The 17,177-nt window shown below is 39.6% G+C and overlaps 1 protein-coding gene across 1 annotated transcript in view; it reads right to left on the bottom strand.

Annotated features, from left to right (window-relative positions):
- The window catches only part of ROS1 (ROS proto-oncogene 1, receptor tyrosine kinase), a 101,866-nt gene that overhangs the window by 20,221 nt on the left and 64,468 nt on the right, over nt 1-17,177 (bottom strand). Inside the window, exons 35-40 of the mRNA XM_037158121.2 lie at nt 14,517-14,707; nt 12,777-12,860; nt 9,462-9,597; nt 8,096-8,258; nt 6,328-6,392; nt 5,261-5,390 (exon numbers count right to left, since the gene is read on the bottom strand). Of these exons, the coding sequence (XP_037014016.2) occupies nt 5,261-5,390; nt 6,328-6,392; nt 8,096-8,258; nt 9,462-9,597; nt 12,777-12,860; nt 14,517-14,707 (769 nt within the window). The remainder of the gene's footprint in view (nt 1-5,260; nt 5,391-6,327; nt 6,393-8,095; nt 8,259-9,461; nt 9,598-12,776; nt 12,861-14,516; nt 14,708-17,177) is intronic.

The raw sequence follows: 17,177 nt of genomic DNA, 5'->3' as shown, positions 1-17,177 counted from the left end.
TTGTTTGTTTAACTATTTGTGTTGGGGGCTGGGATGTGGCAGAAGTGGCGTTGTACGGCACGCCTTGAGACTTCAGTGCATTCCTCCCTGCCCTTTTACTCCCTCCTTTTATTTGCAGCTTGGTCCTTTGTTTGTTCTTCGCGCTCCTTCCCTCCCCCTTCTTTAGGGTTGACTGCCTCGCGGGCCGAGGCATATTTGTATTTATTTATTTTCAGAGAGAGGAAGGAGAAGGGAGGATGAAAAACAGGGAGAGAAACATCAGTGGTTGCCTCCTGTTTGCTCCCAAATGGGGACCCAACTCACAACCTAGGCATGTGACTTGACAGGGAATCGAACCCATGACCTCTGGCTCACAGGCCGGTGTGCAATTCACTGAGCCATACCAGTCAGGGTGACACTACAGTTTTTTTTATACTTTCTCTTCAATTCGCAATCTCTCTTCTACATTCCTGCTAGCACTATTGCCTGGAATGCCTTCCTCAGTCCTAATTTCCATTCACATGAGCATCTATAATGGTTCCCAACCTTGAAATCCCTAAATTTCCCGTAGACAGGTGTTCTTAACTACTGCTCCCTCTGCATCCCCAGCAACCTTGTGTCTTATATCCAAAGTAGGAAGAATCCTGATATTCTGGAACTTAACATTGCCACAGACTCATTCAACCACACTTAGGTCTGATAACCAGGGTGGAAGTTGCTCCCAAGAATCAGTCCCCTGAAGTCCTGTCCAGGTCCATTAGATGCCTCTCATGGCCTCTGGGCATCTGAGTAACCCCTGTAAATGGAGCTCTGCTCTGTTCTTGGCAAAACCTACCCTGCTTGTAAAGATTGTCTTTGCAGAGAATCCTGCTCCTGAACTTTAGACCAATGGCCAGTGCCTTGTACTCTGCTGACAGATTTTCAGAATGCTGCCTGCCTGCCTGGATTTCTAAATATCACTTGCTTCTGAGAGATCAGTGACAGATTGTTGGGATATCTCATCAGCCCTTGTTGGGTTTCCTTGACTCCAGATGCTATCCTGTGCTACCACCTACCATTTCTTGCTAAACCCTCTGGAACATTGAACTTCCTTCCAGATCTATTCCTCAGTCAAAGCCTCTCAAAACTCATGCAGCTGTAGTTTCAGAGAACTTTCTGTCTCCCACCTTGCTTACTTCTTCCCCACAAAGTCTTTCCAGGACTCCTCAGTTGGAAATCATCTCACTCTGTGCTTCAGCAGTGTATTCTCTACTCCACTCTACTGGGCCCTCCCCCTTTCTGCCTTAAATGGGTTATTTATATGCAATGTTCCTTCCTACCATGTGGCAAGTTCTGTGAAGATCAATATTCTTCAGAGTTGCACACTAAACACCCAGCAAAGGTTTGATGAATTAAATTGTTTTGGATATGTATTTGTATTATTTTGATAGCTTGTTTTGTTTGCTAGTTTTCACTTTTTTATCTTAACACAGTCTTAAAATATTAAAGCTAGTAGCCTGAGAAAGTTTTTGATTTAATATTTAATATGCAGAAACTAAGATCCTGAAAATGAAGGACTATTTGGGGTGTCCAAGCTTTTGGCATCTCTGGGCCACACTGGGAGAAGAAAAGTTGTCTTGGGCCACACATCAAATACATTGTGACACGTAATCACAAATAAATCTCATAATATTTTAAGTAAATTTATGATCATGTGTTAGGCCACATTCATCGCTACCCTGGGCCGCATGAGGCCTGCGGGCTGTGGGTTGGACACCCCTGGTAGACCATCAGTCTCAGCTCAGGGAAAAGGATGCTTGTGGTAGTTCTTCCTGGATGTGTCTCAGTGCACTTACTCTCCACGGACAGATGGCTAGCCAAATGAGGTCAGCATGGTGGGGGCTCAGAGCCCATGGTGTTCCACTGAGGACCCTAGACCTTCATTCCAGCACCAACCACTTAACAGTGCCCTGTCCGCTCTGACTGGAGCAAGGGGGAAAAAGCCTGGACGCTGTCCTGGGCAGCTGGACGGGAAGGCAGTGGAAGAACTGAATATACTTGAGAACCAATTATCACAGCCATTAGGACTCTGGGTGTGTAGGAAGAATTTAGAAAAAATAGACCCAAGTCTTCTTCTAGTCTAGCTTTATCTTTTCTTCTCTCTTCAAAAAAAAAAACCCTTTAAAATATCTACAGATAAACTTTCTTGCTAAAGATGGAGGATTGATGCATTTTTAGTTCCACTCTGCCCAAACTTTACTAAAATGATAGTCAAGGGGAAATTTTTATAAACTCTCAAGGACAATAAGATCAGGAGACTAGACATAGAATAACAAAACATGGTAGAACAGGGAAAGCAGGTGGAGTGGACATTTAGTAGAGGCAGAAGTTGAAAACCGATACCAACAGAAGAAGACAGAACTAAGCTGTCCTTCACTGTAGAACCCTCTAAAGCCTCTGGAATTGGAGGTAGCGAGTATCTCTGAATGCCAGGGTGAGGGCAGGACTCAAGGCAGGAGGAATGTTCAAAAGTCTGTGCTAGGGGCTAACTAGATCCTAGATGTCCCCGCTGTAGCTAGAGGCTTTCCTCTGAGGAAAACACATACACATACACACACAGTGAACCACAACAACACCGAGTTCAAAACCACCAAACATCCCAAGGTGCTCTGTTGAAAATGGAGAGGGAAATTAAAGAAGCATCCACATAGTGAGCCTTGAGTCCTCTGGCCTCTGTCTCTGCCCTGACTCCCTGAACAAAGGCTTGAGCTTTATTCCTGGAAAGGAGACTCGCCAATTCTCCTCTGGTGAAGATGGGCATATGCCAGGGAAGACATTCATGTGGTGTCATTAGGGGACCCGAACAGAACAGCTGGGTCCCACCTGACAATCCATATGAAGCTGCTACAGACACATTGGTTCCAATCTGCTATTAACTATGAAGGTCCCACTATTAAATATGAAGGCCAGCCACACTTTGCTAAACATTTCAGAAAAGCTCACATTACAAACAGATCCAAAGAAGAAAGGAAGAAACCAGGACAATGCAGGAGCCAAAGTAACTATTTAAAAAACTATAATTACCATCCTAGGAAAAATAAGAGAAGATTTTGCATGTATGGGAAAACCCCAGGTAATTATTTTAAGATGTGTTCAAAATACGGGGCCCAGCAGAAGTAATGCCTGCTTAAGTGTGGTTGGTAGGATAATAATATGGATGTAATAATTTATAGTTTTAATTTGAATATTTCACCTAAAATTTCATATGGTGTGCTTGAGTGTGGTATTGCTATGTTACAGAATTACATGCGTACACTTTCGTATTAAAAGATCTTGTAATAAAAAGGGTCATTATTTGTGCCAGACCCTATATAAGAATGAGTCTGTAAAATTAAAATTTTAAATGCTATAAAATAGTTTAGGAAACCTACCAGAATTGAGAGCAAAAGGACAAAGAGAAAGGAAGAGAGAGCAGCTAATAAAAAAATGATATAACAAAGCTGTCTATTATTCAACTAAGAGGATTTCTAGAATAAGGAAATAAAGGAAACAAAGGTATTTCTTATCAAAGAAATAAAATGAAAAAAAAAATCCCAGAATTGAAAGAGCTGATTTTCCAGGTTGAGTACCGAGGTGTGTAAAAAGTACCACAGATAAGGAGAAGTTCCTCAAATTTTCCAAAGAGGAAGGGCAAAGTGCAGGTCACAGATCATAAGTCTGGGAACCAGAATGACAAAAGACTTCTTAAAGGCAATTGTAGAAGTAAGAAAACAAAGATGTCGTGGATTTATTTTTGAGAACAAGGGGTTTTCAACCAAGTCATGAATCCAATGAGAGAAGAATAAAGGACATTTCCTCAGAAAGAAAAAAAAGAAGGCAATTTTAGCCTCTTGTGCATACCTTCTCTTTCTAAAACAATAGAGAAGTCATGGAACAGAGAAAACGAAGGTCCGGCAGGGACGTCACCAGGGTGAACCTGAACTCTAGGATAACAGCTGCGTGGAGAGTGGAGGACAAGCCCCCACAGGAGCCCAGGAGGGAAGTGCCCAAGAAAAAAATTTGGTACATGCTGGATTATCGGATATATTTTACCCTATCAAGGAAAGTATTACAATTCTTTCGGTATATAGAAAATTAAGCTAATGGAAAAGAAGACACATTTATTAAATGAGCTTAAGGAAAATACACAAATATAGCACTTGAGTAACTCAGCTGCAAGTGATACTTAGGTGGTCACGGTAATGTAAACCTGCAGTACTGATTTATCTGAAGACTGTGACCCTGTCGGGTGTTGGAGGAAACAACGTGTGCAGAGTGGGTGGCTGTGGGCTGCTGGACGAGGACGTCTGAGAGGTTAAATCCTCGTCCTTCACAGTAGGCCGCCCCTAATTTCCCTCAAGGCCGATCATCAGCGTGCCCCACTAGCAGAGTGTGTAGAGCTGGAGGTAAGTACCAGAGAAACGTGTAGCTGCCTGGGAGGGGGGGTAAGATAGAACGTGGGATGGGATAGTGAAAAACTCCTGATTTTACAATATATAAACTTTGTCCTGTATCTAAATTTGTTAGCTCTATAATGTTTACTTTGATACAAATGAAAACCAATTTTTTTAAATCTACAGATTTACATTTTAGTTTCCCGTTTTTGTCTCATGTGTTCCTCATCTAAGGTTTAATGTAGGGGACCCCTAGGTGCCGTGATGTCTCCCCTTCAGGGTCACCACCGTGCTGGGCGCTGCTCTAACTTGGATCCGGGCTGCATCCTGCAGACAGAGCTGCAGAGCCCCCAGGACCTCTCAGCGTGTTGTAGGGAAAGAGAGAGTGGAACGTTGGATGGACAGCATGGAGGAGAATGTATGAAATGAAGAATTTTGTTTTCCCCCAAATTAGTTTAAGTTGCCTATTAAAATCCAAATGGATACGTCAGCTGGGTGGGGACATGTAAGTCTAGTAAATACATAAGGGCGGGAAATATCAGTTTGGGAGAGTCGGATATAGAATACACAGAAAGATGTGCCTTTTTAAACTTCACACAATCTCTGTTCTCCAGAAACCATGATTCTGGCAGCCAGGAACCTATTTTCCTGTAAAATATAGCAAACAGGCTCAAATAACCAGAAAATGCCAGAAATTAGTTCACGGTGCTAATTGTCCTTATCCAACATGAAGGATATGTCTTTCCAAGGAAGTATTTCTAAGGTTTTCCCGTTGGCCAAAACTGCAGCCTATTGAATTTAAAGAAAACTAATAGGACATTATGGGGCATATGCATTACAAAACCAATACCGTGACCCTTATTTCCCACCTTTGTCATCCGGGCTTTACGTAAATAGGTGAGGAGGTCTCCTCCTTCCATCAGTTCCAGGATAATGTACTGGGGCTCATTCAGCAGACAAACTCCAAGCTGCTTCAAGATGTTGGGATGATTAAACTTGCTAAATGGTAGAAAGAGAGGCGGGATGATGTGACAGAGAAAGAAGTCCTAGCTGAGTGCCTTTATGGACTAGAGCAATCGCTTATCTATAGTTTCCATCCAAAGCCCTGATTTTTTTTTCTCTGATAAATGAAAGCCTCCTTTTCCCAAGGGCTGTTCTGTGTTCTTGCCTTGCAGAGGTCACACGGCAACCTCTAGTGGCCAGGCATAAGGATAGGATAGGGGGAGTTTTAGAACAAGTCATGTTTATATTAAAGTATTTTTGTCTTGGAAAAGAAAGTAATTTTAACTAATTTCCCTCTTCAAAAGATAGTTGAAAACATTATGTTTTGATCATCACAAGCAAGAAATATTATTCATATTATTCTCTCTTTTTTAGAGTAACAATTCAGATAGGCTCCAAGTGTTTTCTCAAGATATCAAAAGCAAGTAAACCCCAATCTAATAACTAGAACTCACAGTTTGGGACCACTGTCTCGGGTTTTCCTGTTAAGATGTCTTTGAGCAGTTTTTATGCCCAACAACTAATTCTAACATCGAAGACAAGTTTATCAAGACAAGGGGCATTTTCATTGGCATCATTGCACTCAAAAGAACTCTCTTTTACTCAGTCTTCTTCAACCCTTATCATACATTGAGAAGACGATAAGCATGTTGAAAGCTGAACAGCTTCCGAGGTCACTTGCAAAGCACACTTCTTACTGAAGGTAAAAGGAAGGAAGACCTTTTTCCTGAGGACAGCCTGTGCCCAGTCTTGGAAGACTGGCTTCTGTAGAATACTTGTCATTACAGACATACTTCCGTTTAAACTTCAGCCATGTTCATTTTGGGCATGATTTATTATGTCAGGTGATTTTTGGATGTTAAAAGTCTACCAACCAGTTGCAAAAGCTTCCTATCCACACCGAGGGAACATTATTTCAGAGCTGCCCTGATACCTCATCAGATGTGCCTCCTTCAGGAACTCAATCTTCTCCTGGTCAGTGGAGCCCTTCTTCAAAGTCTGTGCAACATAAAAACAGGATCAGTCTAGACGACCTTTCTGTGAGCTCAGTGGGTTAGTGGAGATTGTCTTTGTTTTATATTGTAATGTCCACCATGAGAGTTCAAAATAGATAATGGATAATGAATGTGTATTGCTGTGTAAACTATTCAAAAGATAGCTTCTATTATTGAAAGTATTTAAGTAGGAAAATCTGATAAAAGATCTAGTAATATTTATACAAAGTCTCTCCCACATGTAGAAATTTTTTTAAAAGACCAAATTTGGCATTTAAGCTAATTTCCTTTTTTTCTTTCCGTTTTTCTTTTTTTGCCCTCATTTGAGGACATGCTTACTGAATTTTAGAGAGAGGGGAAAGGAGGGAGAAAGAGAGGGGAAGAAGCATCAATGTGAGAAACAAACATTGATCAGTTGCCTTTCCTTTGTGCCCCAACCAGGGGCCAAATCCAAAACTCAGACATGTGCCCCGACCAGGAATTGAATCCATGACCTTTTGATGTAACATGATGATGGTACAATCAACTGAGCCACACTAGCCAGAGTTAAGTAAATTTCTTAATTTTTAAATTTTTCTACTCAATATCTGTTCCCCTACCTTCTTTGTTAACAATATCATAATTTGTTTCTCAGAGGCAAGGTGCCCAATCCCAGGCAGTTGATCCAAGATAACTGTGAAAATCATGTTCTGCAATTCTCCTGCCTCCCCTGCCAATATGGCTCACTTCTGGTCAATGAATGTTCCAGCCGAATGAAAATTCAATGCCTGATTTTTCAGCAACCATCTTGGGACCATGAGACATGTACAGAGTCAAGAGACTTTCTCATATACTGGCACTGCACTAAAGGAGACAGTCATCTGCTTATGTGAGAAGAATAAACATTCATTTAAACCAGGTGAGAGAATTTTGCCAGCTTCTCTGGTTGTATAGCTCAACCTCAAATTCCTAACAAGCTGTGGTCAGGGTATTGTTCAATTACATAAAAGATTCATCATCTCCCAATCAATAGAAAGTTTTTCAAAAATATGAGAACATATCCAGTGCTTCCTTAAAACCACATTAAATATACATGATGAATAATTGTGGAGCACAGGTCAGCAAAGTAGAGCCTGTGGACCAGCTCTACCCTGCTGCCTATTTTTGTACAGCTGGCAATCTGAAAATAGTGGCAACGTTTATATTTTATTTTATTTTTTTCTAGCTTTATTGAAGTGTAATTGACATGTTACATTTTTAAGTGGTTGAAAGGAATAAGAAAATAGCACTATTTTATTACACATAAAAATTATATGATATTCAAACTTCAGTTTTCAAATAAAGTTTAAGTGGAACATAACCACCCTCACTGGTTTTCAAACTGACTGTGGCATAGTTGCAACTGCCATGAGATGACCACAAGCCTAAAATATTCACAATCTGCCCTGCTCCCTAGGACCTTGAGAACATGCTTAACAAATCCACTTCTCTATAGTGTATTTGCAGGGAAAAACTGTTGGGTGTCACCTAATCAGAAACCATAAAGGTTACTACCAATTTCGGAGTCCGTGGAGGAAGGCGAAGAAAAACGTGATTCCTGTAGCCATGAATAGGCTCCTATGTTCCACTAGTTCTCTTTTCACTTACTATTACTCATCTTTTATTGTAGTTGCGTCCATGTAAACCCAGGTAAATGTGCGGACATAACATGTCAAGGAGCCACATTACCTTCACTGCTACTTTGGTTTCTCCGCTTCCAGCTCCTGAGATGTCTACTGCTACCCCTTCATACACTTCTCCAAAGGCCCCGCTTCCCAGCAAGAGATGCAGAGTTAGTTTTTCCCGGGGGAAAGCAGGAAGACTTTCAATCTCCTCTTGCGTCGGAAGAGTACTAGAAAATAATAATATTCGATCTTCCAAAATATACAGTTTGAAAGTGGGTATTGTTAGTGCTCAAGAGAGTATGAGGAAGAAATCTCACAGCTTTACAACACTGCAGTGCATTCTGCGTGAGACAGTGATGTGGAATTTTGTGTTCTTGTTCCTTTCCATTCCACCATCCAGAATATTCCTTCCTTATTCTGAAACCCAGACAGACCATGTCACTTTGCTTGTAAGCACCTTCATTTTGATAGAAATATGCCCTTGTGAGTATTGCCTCAAGTTTTTTGTTTGTTTTTATTTTTTTGCCATAGCTTGTTTTGTTACAGTTACTAATTATTAATTTCTTCAGGTTACCAATTTATATATATAGCTATTGTAAATTGGTAATAACTACATCTGGATTTATGAGCTAAAAAACATTTACTTTAACAAGTTCACACACCTGGTCTGCTATATAAAACAAAATTTACCATGACCACAAAAATCAACTTAGTTTTCATCAGGTTAGCTTTTAGAAAGCCACGCTTCCCACTTGGAATACTACAAGGGGAAAATGCATCTGCGTTTAAAATGCGTTGAGTTTTTCAAAGAGAATCTTGAACATTGGATGTGCTGAGTATTTTTCTCAAGGAAAGTCGCCTCTGAGTAGCTAATTTAGATCACCTCTGTGTCTACTCCCAATTCTTCCTTTTTATATGTTTAATTACAAAGTTTAAGGCCTATGACTGTATAACCCCCTTGTGTATGGGTCATATAATACAGTGTCCTGTATAAAAAGACATTTAAATATTTTCTTTAATTATAATGACAACAGAAGTTCAAAACTCATCTATCTTAAAGAGTTTTTAAAGCCAGCCAGCACACAACGTCTGAAAACAGAATTAGATGGTATTCATAGCCCACCCCATCACTCTTGAAATTCCTCTCTTCCACATGCCTCCTGCTGAACCAACCATGTTACCATCTACTCTCTTCAATGTAGTGTCTATCTCCTTGTTTCATTTATTTTTGAATGTTATAAAACACTAAAAAACAACTGATTTTTGCTTATTTTCCTTAGGATGGCATAACCATGCCATTTGCCATCCATCCCAGGTCACATTTGAGGGGACTAGGGTGTGTTGTTACTAACTACACCGGAAGAGTGGGCGTGATGCAGGGCAGTGAAGCTCTCCACCCAGGTGCCCCGTGGTGACGCCCTGTTACACACCGGATCGCACAGCAGCCATTAGCCAGTCCTACTGCAGCAGCCAGGCCTCGCAGCTCAGCCAACTCCTTGTCTTCGTTTATGAAAACTGTCAGCCCTTCCTTGGGACGTTTTTGATTCTTTAGTCTTCTATGCCAGACTATAAAGAAAAACAGACATAATTTACAAAATAAAGCATTGTTTCTTTTTCCCTTTAGGACATGTTAACAATATATTTTAAGCACTTATCTATAAGAACACCACTGGTAAAATACCCAAATTTGATTGAAAAAGACACCCATAATAAAAAAACTCATTAGCCTTTGCTAGCGTGGCTCAGTTGGTTGGAGTGTTGTCCCATAAACCTAAAGGTCTCCGGTTCAATCCCTGGTCAAGGCACATCCCTAGGTTGCGGGTCAGTCCCTAGTCAGGGAGCGCAGGGAGGTCTCTCTCTCACATTGCCGTTTCTCTCCTCCCTTTCCCCTTTCTCTAAAATCAATACGATGCCTTCAAGTGAGGATTAAAAAATTTTTTAACTGATTAAATCAAGGTACAAAGTCACAGAAAAACACATAGCTTGTACTACCTCACTTTTCATCTTGTATCATAACAATATTTAACATATTTCTTATTGCTATTATAAACAAGTTGAAATATCTTAACATCAGAACATATTTTTCAAAATCACCCATACATCAAAGTCAAACCAAAATACACTCGCAGAATAATCATTAGTGAAACGAATTCATTTCTGACTCCAGATATGTCCAGGTTATACTCTCCGGTAGAGCTGAGGAGTGTTTTCAGTATAATTAAGGCTATAATGCCATGCTTTATTTAACCGCAGAGTACAATGCAGAGCACACACCCACTGTTGTTCCATACACACTTATTCAAATACACACCGAGTGTTAGCAGTGGGCCTCCCTAGTCGTGAAACCATGGGTGATTTGTACTGCCTTCATACAATAAGCAAATATTTTTATAATCATAAAAAGGAAATGATATTTTAAAGATTAAAATACAATTATGTCATTAAGATCACCCATCTATCTTAAATATTGGCTCAGAAGCTGAAACAGCAAGGATGCTTTGTTAGCTCATCATGAAAATTTGAACTTTATTCCACAGTAGCCTCTGTATTGAACAGGTTAGAGTTTTATTCAAGTGAAATTCCATCTGAGGCACCACAGAGGGATAGATCTTAAGTACCTTTGCTACTGCAATTTTTCAAACCCAAAACGCTCTCAGGACCCCTCTTCATTTTTAAAGTCCCAAGTTAATGTCCCCCATCTTCAGTGACATCTTCCGAGACTTCTGCAACCTCTACTGATCTCTCATCTCTGAACTTACAAGACTAACTGTGGCTTCTAAGCACTTCTATGTCACTGTCGTGTAGATTTTATGTACCGTCCATTGCCTTTTATTATTGTTTAACACATACATCACTATTTATCTTTCTCACACAGGTAGGTCTTACCTCCCTCATTAAATGGCAAGCTCCCGAGGCTGGTGTGTCCCTGCTTTATCTTGCCCTCTGCTCCCAGCATATGGCTGTCACACACAAGATGTGACAGCTCAGCAGAGCAAAGACTGTCAATGCTTATTTTTAAACCCTTGCTTTAATTTTGTATTTATAAGTATGACTGACGAGAGCCGTCAGCACAATACAAATTTTAAAACAATTGCTACTTTTCATTGCTTTAATAACTCCATCTTTTCTCCTGCACTGACTCACCCCTACTTGTTCAACCACATGTACTGTTCCTAAATAACCAGATTAGCTTATCTCTACTGAAAAATCTGTGAGTCCCAAATAGAATGAAGACCTTTAAGTCCCGAGAAAACCAGATATCCAGGGGATGTCTTGAAAGCACAATAGGTTGTCTGAAATTATCTCATGTTTGTCCACTAGAGTTATGCACTTAAACAATGGTGATGTACAAGTAAGCAAGCAAAGGTCGGATGGAAGATCCTTCATGTACTATTCCTGCCCTGTATGGAAGCAGACAAGCAGTCAAGCCTATATGCCAACTGCCAAATATACTGCAGTCATACGCGTAACTCTGGAGGGGCTGGCTTAGTGACACAAACATCAGCTGTGCAATACTTAGACTCCCTGGAACCGCAGGTTAATATCCTGGCAGGGTCAGCTGAAATTTTTAGCTTTCCAAGTTAGCAGACAGAGTTCCATAAATTATATGTGTGGAATCGCTGAAAAGAAATCTCAACTGCAAGTTTTAACAAGCTCTCCAATAGCTTACAATTTCAATCAGTTTGGAGAAAAATAAAGACTTAGAACACTTAAGGAAATATTGGCTTTCTTTATCCTGGAGATTTCAACTTTATGTTTGTAACTTTTCCTTAAATGTTCTCTTCTAACTCTTTTTTTATTTATGAAAAATAAGCCACAATTTTCTGAATACGTACTTCAGTGTTCTTTTCTGGTAAATATCATGCTTTTCTTATAATGTTTCAGCATGTCAGAGACTCATAATATTAATAATGATAGGGTGACCATATACCTTATAATCCAAACCAAGGCATTTTAGCGACTGAAAGAAAGAGTTTCTAATGTTTATGCTGCGATAACAGGAATGAACCAGGAAGTATGGTCACTGTAATAACCTTGTAGGCTCAATAGTCGAACAACCCTTTTTGAGTTTTCACTGTATTTTCTCATCATTAAACTAAATCTTTATAGAAAAAAAACTCCTTTAGGATGATATCAGTATAAAATGAATAGTGGGAAATAGCCAGTTTTCTATCCACCTAAGCTAATGCTTCTGTTTTCCTGATCATTTATAAATGAGCAGGGATTTGAAATAAGCAAACCAGACATCTGAAAATAAGAGTGGATCCTACAAGCCTGAAATGGCTCTTCTGCAAAGAGGCCCTGCTCCTTCCAAACCAGGCTGTCTGCCTGGAGACCCAAACTATCCCGACCAAGGTTTTCCTCTGGTCTTGCATTAATCCTACCCTTTTTAAAAAATGTACCCAGAGCAGCTTTTTAATTTATTTCAAACTATAAGCCACAAAACACTTGTTACATAGTCAATCAGAAACAAATACTATTTTAGAGAAAGTTCAAGTCGGTATTCTTGCCAATAATTTTATCTAAAGTATACCGTGAAAGTGTAAATATAGATATATTATTCATAACATAGTTACTCCCATATCCAAAAAACAATCCACAAAATGTAATGGTTATGAAAGTATAGCCAAAGATAACATTGTAAATTTATGAGTTTATTTCATGTAAGCGATTAAATAAACTAAGAGATAAATTAATTAGTATAATCAAGTAAATAATTACTTATGAAAAATAATTTTACTTACCAAAGGCCAATGGGATTATAACAACCAAAAATATTCCAATTATAATAGTAAGTATAAAGCTTGTTTCTGGCATCCAAAAATCATCTAATGAAATAAATGAGAAAAAGAAATTAATTCACAGGGACAGTCTAGGTGCTCTGCCTGATATATCAGAACTAGATCCTATGACATTTAGGAGGCAGTTAAACCATGTAGCTTGAAATCATATTTATGGTGAAAGTATTTACACCATTGGGAATAAAAGTCAATGTTTTTACATTTTTTCCAGAGAGCCAGTTTATGGATACATTGTAGGGATGTACCCATTAAGGTTTTTTTTAATTTTAAAGTGACTGAGAAAACATGTATAATCCTTGTAATGTATCAGTCTTCAAATATATAGTCAGGATCGCCTTCATACACATTTCATACCCTGGGTATTAAACTGAAGAATGAAACATGAAAACATGCTGTCTTCTTGTATGTAGTTTCGGTTGAGCGGAAGAGATAGACTTGAGCTTGGCAAACTATGGCCTGTGGGCTACATCTGGCCACAGCCTGACTCCCTACTGCGCATGAGCTAAGAATGATTTTTAAAGTGTTATTAAAAAAAAGAAAAGGAAAGAGGAAGAAAAATATGCTACAGAGACCAGATGCAGTCTACAAAGCCCAAAATATTTACTATTTGGTTATTTTCAAAAAAAGTTGTCTGAACTCTTATCTAGATAATTGACTATAATTTTTTTAAAAGAGAATAATGCAAATTTTATATAAAATATTGGTCTGTGTGTATATAAAATGCAATTATTTATTTGTCTAAGAATTATCAGTTAAACATTATGATGGGTTCATTTAAGTTAGGCCTTGAAGGATGAGAAAAATTGCAATGGACATAACGTAAGGGAAAGGAAATGCCAGGTAATGGGGTGAATAACAGGTTCTAGGGCCCTGCATTCCAGGCAGATGAAAACAAAAGCTGAAAACATAGTATCTTAAAGCTTTTTACCAATCTGATATGGACTACCAAATAGGGATAAATACTGGGAAAGATAAACCACAAATGCAGGACAAATCATAGAAAGCTCTAAATGCCACACATAAGTTTGTGCGTGTTCCTGAAGGCAGTGAATGGAGAGCCACTTCGGGCACAGAGTCAGGTTAAGTGATCTAGCTGCGCTTTGGCTAAATTAACTGTCAGCACGTGACAAAGCCAAGAGCACAGCCAAAACTCAATTGCTTCAGTTTGGAAAGCCAAAGTGGAAATAGGAAGATGGGACCTCATCAGATAGAAATCAAGGTGGTAAAGCAACAGAACTTAGTGACTGAGTAGCAAGAGGGAAAATATAACATGGTACTGAGATTTCTAGCCAATGTGATGAGAAAAATGATATATCATAAACAAATAGGATACAGAGTGGAAAATGTAAGTATTGGAAAAGAGACAAAGCATAGTTTTAGGCCTGCAGCATAGAAGATGAGAGTACTGGAAAAAGGACAATAAGGCTGGATAAATCCAGATTCTGGACAGCCTTGGAAGTCTAGGACTTGAGGAGGTAGGCACCAAGCAGTAGCTGATTATTATTGAGGATAAAAATGACGATGATCTTGATGTTTCAAGAAGAGCACATCAAATGAAATGAACACTTCACTACTTTAGATGAGAAGTTATAGTCACCCAATTTACTGCTAATGTTAAGAATGTACTATCTTTACCTCTGAACCTTTGTATAAGTTAGTCTGTGGACAGACAAGGTAATTTACCTCCAGCTAAGAAAATATTCTCACTGGTTCCACTATAGTCACCAAATCCCAGATTATTTGCAGCTACCACTCTGAACTGAAATGTTCCTCTCAGGTTTTTGGACTTCCAAGTACAAAGGCTACTGCAGGATCCATTAAATGCCATCTTCCACATTGAATCCTGGTTCAGTGAATCATTTGAAGTGCCCTTTCTGCAAAATAAAGAGCAAAACCATAAATAGAGAAAATATACGAGACAACATATGTGTTTTTCTAGATGCTTATAGATCATCTTAATGACAGAACTCTAGAGCATGTCCAAGTGCACACTTTACCCTTGATCTCATTCTTCTAGCATGGTTTGGCCACAGAACACAGCATAGTCTTATAAAGTCATCACAGCAACGAATGGAGCCAACCAATTCAGCTCATCAGGAAAATAATGAATAAGAGAAAGCCGAAGTGCCTTTTCCTATTATAAGAATATGTATGCTTTCTTCAAAATTCCAAACACAATAAACTATTCCATAAGGTTTCATTGGGATTTTTTAACCTTGCCTGAGAATATGGTTATTAATTTTTAGAGAGAGGAGAAGGGAGGGAGAAAGAGAGGGAGAAAAACATGGATCTGAAAAGCATTGACTGGCCACCCCTTGCACATGCCCTAGTTGGAATTGAACCCACAACACAGGCACGTGTTCTGACTGGGAATGGAACCCATGGCCTTCCCGTTTATGGGGTGATGACACTCCAGCCAACTGAGCCACACTGGCCAGGGCTAATTGGAAACTTTTCTGTTTCTTAATACTTAGTCTCTATAGCTGTAGTTTTCAAATGCCATATCCAGATAAAATAAAGTGCAAAATATAAAACTGATAAGGAAGGTGTAAGAGCTCAGCTACCAAAATTATTATGTCTGAGATCCCAAGTTTTACACTGGCCTATACTCACCTCAAAATCAACCCACATTATTCTTCCCATGCAGCATGGAAAGAACACAAGAGCTGGATTTATAAAGATGTAACTGGAATGGCTTTTAACAAAACCACAGACTGAAGGTCTTCCAGTTATGTTTTCTCTGACAATAAGAAGTTGAAAACTTTTCCAAACACAGCAGTTTTAGGACTTGGTACCAACCCACAATAAGTGTGGGAATATGTAATAGAAGCCGGTTCTGCTCCTACTAACTGAGCAGCCGTCCCAAAAGAGCAATACTGACAGCAAAGGCTGAGCCTGTGAGGCCTGTGAGGACCTGGGGATGGGCAAGAACAAGTGGAGGGTCAGAGCAGCAGACTTTGTCACAAGGAGCTGAATGCCCTAGGGAGCATCCTGAGTGAAGCTTTATGACACAATGACTTTGTACATTTTGTCAAGCCTCATAGGTAATTTCATTGGTTAACCCAAACAACTCTGATCCAAAAGAAAGAGACCCTGAAAAATTTATAAAGTGTCTTCACCGCTATTGGCCATTGAGAAAGAGAAGGAATTCTGACATTGGTTGAACACCTTGTATTTACAGCGCACCATATTGGTGTTTTCTATGGGTCATTCCATTTCACTACCTTCATAACAGCCTATAGAGGTAGATATTATTATCCCACTTTACAGATGAGAAAATTTAAGTTTAAAGTGGAATAAATCAAGGAGTTAAACACGCTCTGCATACTAGGTTGGATAGTGACCCCCCAAATTCACACCAACCCAGACTCTGACTATTGACCTTGTTTAGAAAGAGGGTCTTTTCAGATGTCATCAACTTAAAGAGATCATATTGGGTTAAAATAGGCTCAAACATGACTGATGTGATGCCCTCTTAAGAAGACGGAGATATGGGCACAGACACACGCGAGAACACATGTGATGACCAAGCCAGAGACTGGTGATGCATCTATAAGCCAAGGACTGGCGGCAATCAGCAGAGGTAAGAAGAGGCAGGGAAGGGTTCTCCCCTAGAACCTTCAGAGGGACGGTCATGCCGACACCTTGGTTATACACCTCCAGTCTCCAGAACTATAAGAGAAAAGCGTCTGTTGTTTTAAGCCAGTTGGTGGTAATTTGTTGAGGCAGCCCTAGGAAATATGGTCTGTTCACTCCTGAGTTCATGCCCTTAGCGCTGTCATTGCCACGGTATTGTGAACAATCCACAGGGTATACTAGAGTGTCCTGAGTAGTGACAAAGTTATTCTGAGATGCTGAAGATACAGCAATTCATCTGTTATCCCATTGTCCTGTCCTGAGAGTAGAAACCTGGGGCAAGGAAATGTGAAGTAATTATGAAACAATGTGCTTAAAGTGTTACTGAAGGGGACACACGAAAGGGGTCCTGCAAGACCATGGTGAGGCCTGATTACAGTCACAGACCACCAAGGAAGTACTGCAGGTCAGAATGTATTTCACTCTGTATGAAAAGCAGTAACAGAAATTTCAAGAAGGTTCCAGTTAGAAATATGGCTAACGTAATCCTCTGGCATGAACAGCAAAAATTTTTTAAGGTTATGGGAATGCCAGAGTAAGATGAAGCAAAAATAGATCTAAAGCTCAAGTAGCCAGGACTATAATTATGGAAGTGACTTTTGTCCTTGGAGCTTCTTAAAAGATGGTTTCATCGTCTCGTGAGAGGCGTGTCTGTGGAATTTGGAATTCTCCCCTCTTGCTGGCATGAAATCAGCTCATCTGAGCCAG

Source organism: Artibeus jamaicensis, unplaced genomic scaffold (assembly GCF_021234435.1).
Source record: "Artibeus jamaicensis isolate MK-2021 breed Jamaican fruit bat unplaced genomic scaffold, CSHL_Jam_final contig_387, whole genome shotgun sequence".
Classification (NCBI taxonomy): Eukaryota; Metazoa; Chordata; class Mammalia; order Chiroptera; family Phyllostomidae; genus Artibeus; species Artibeus jamaicensis.
Note: the sequence above shows the minus strand (reverse complement) of the source record. Positions and strands in the feature narration are given on the sequence as shown.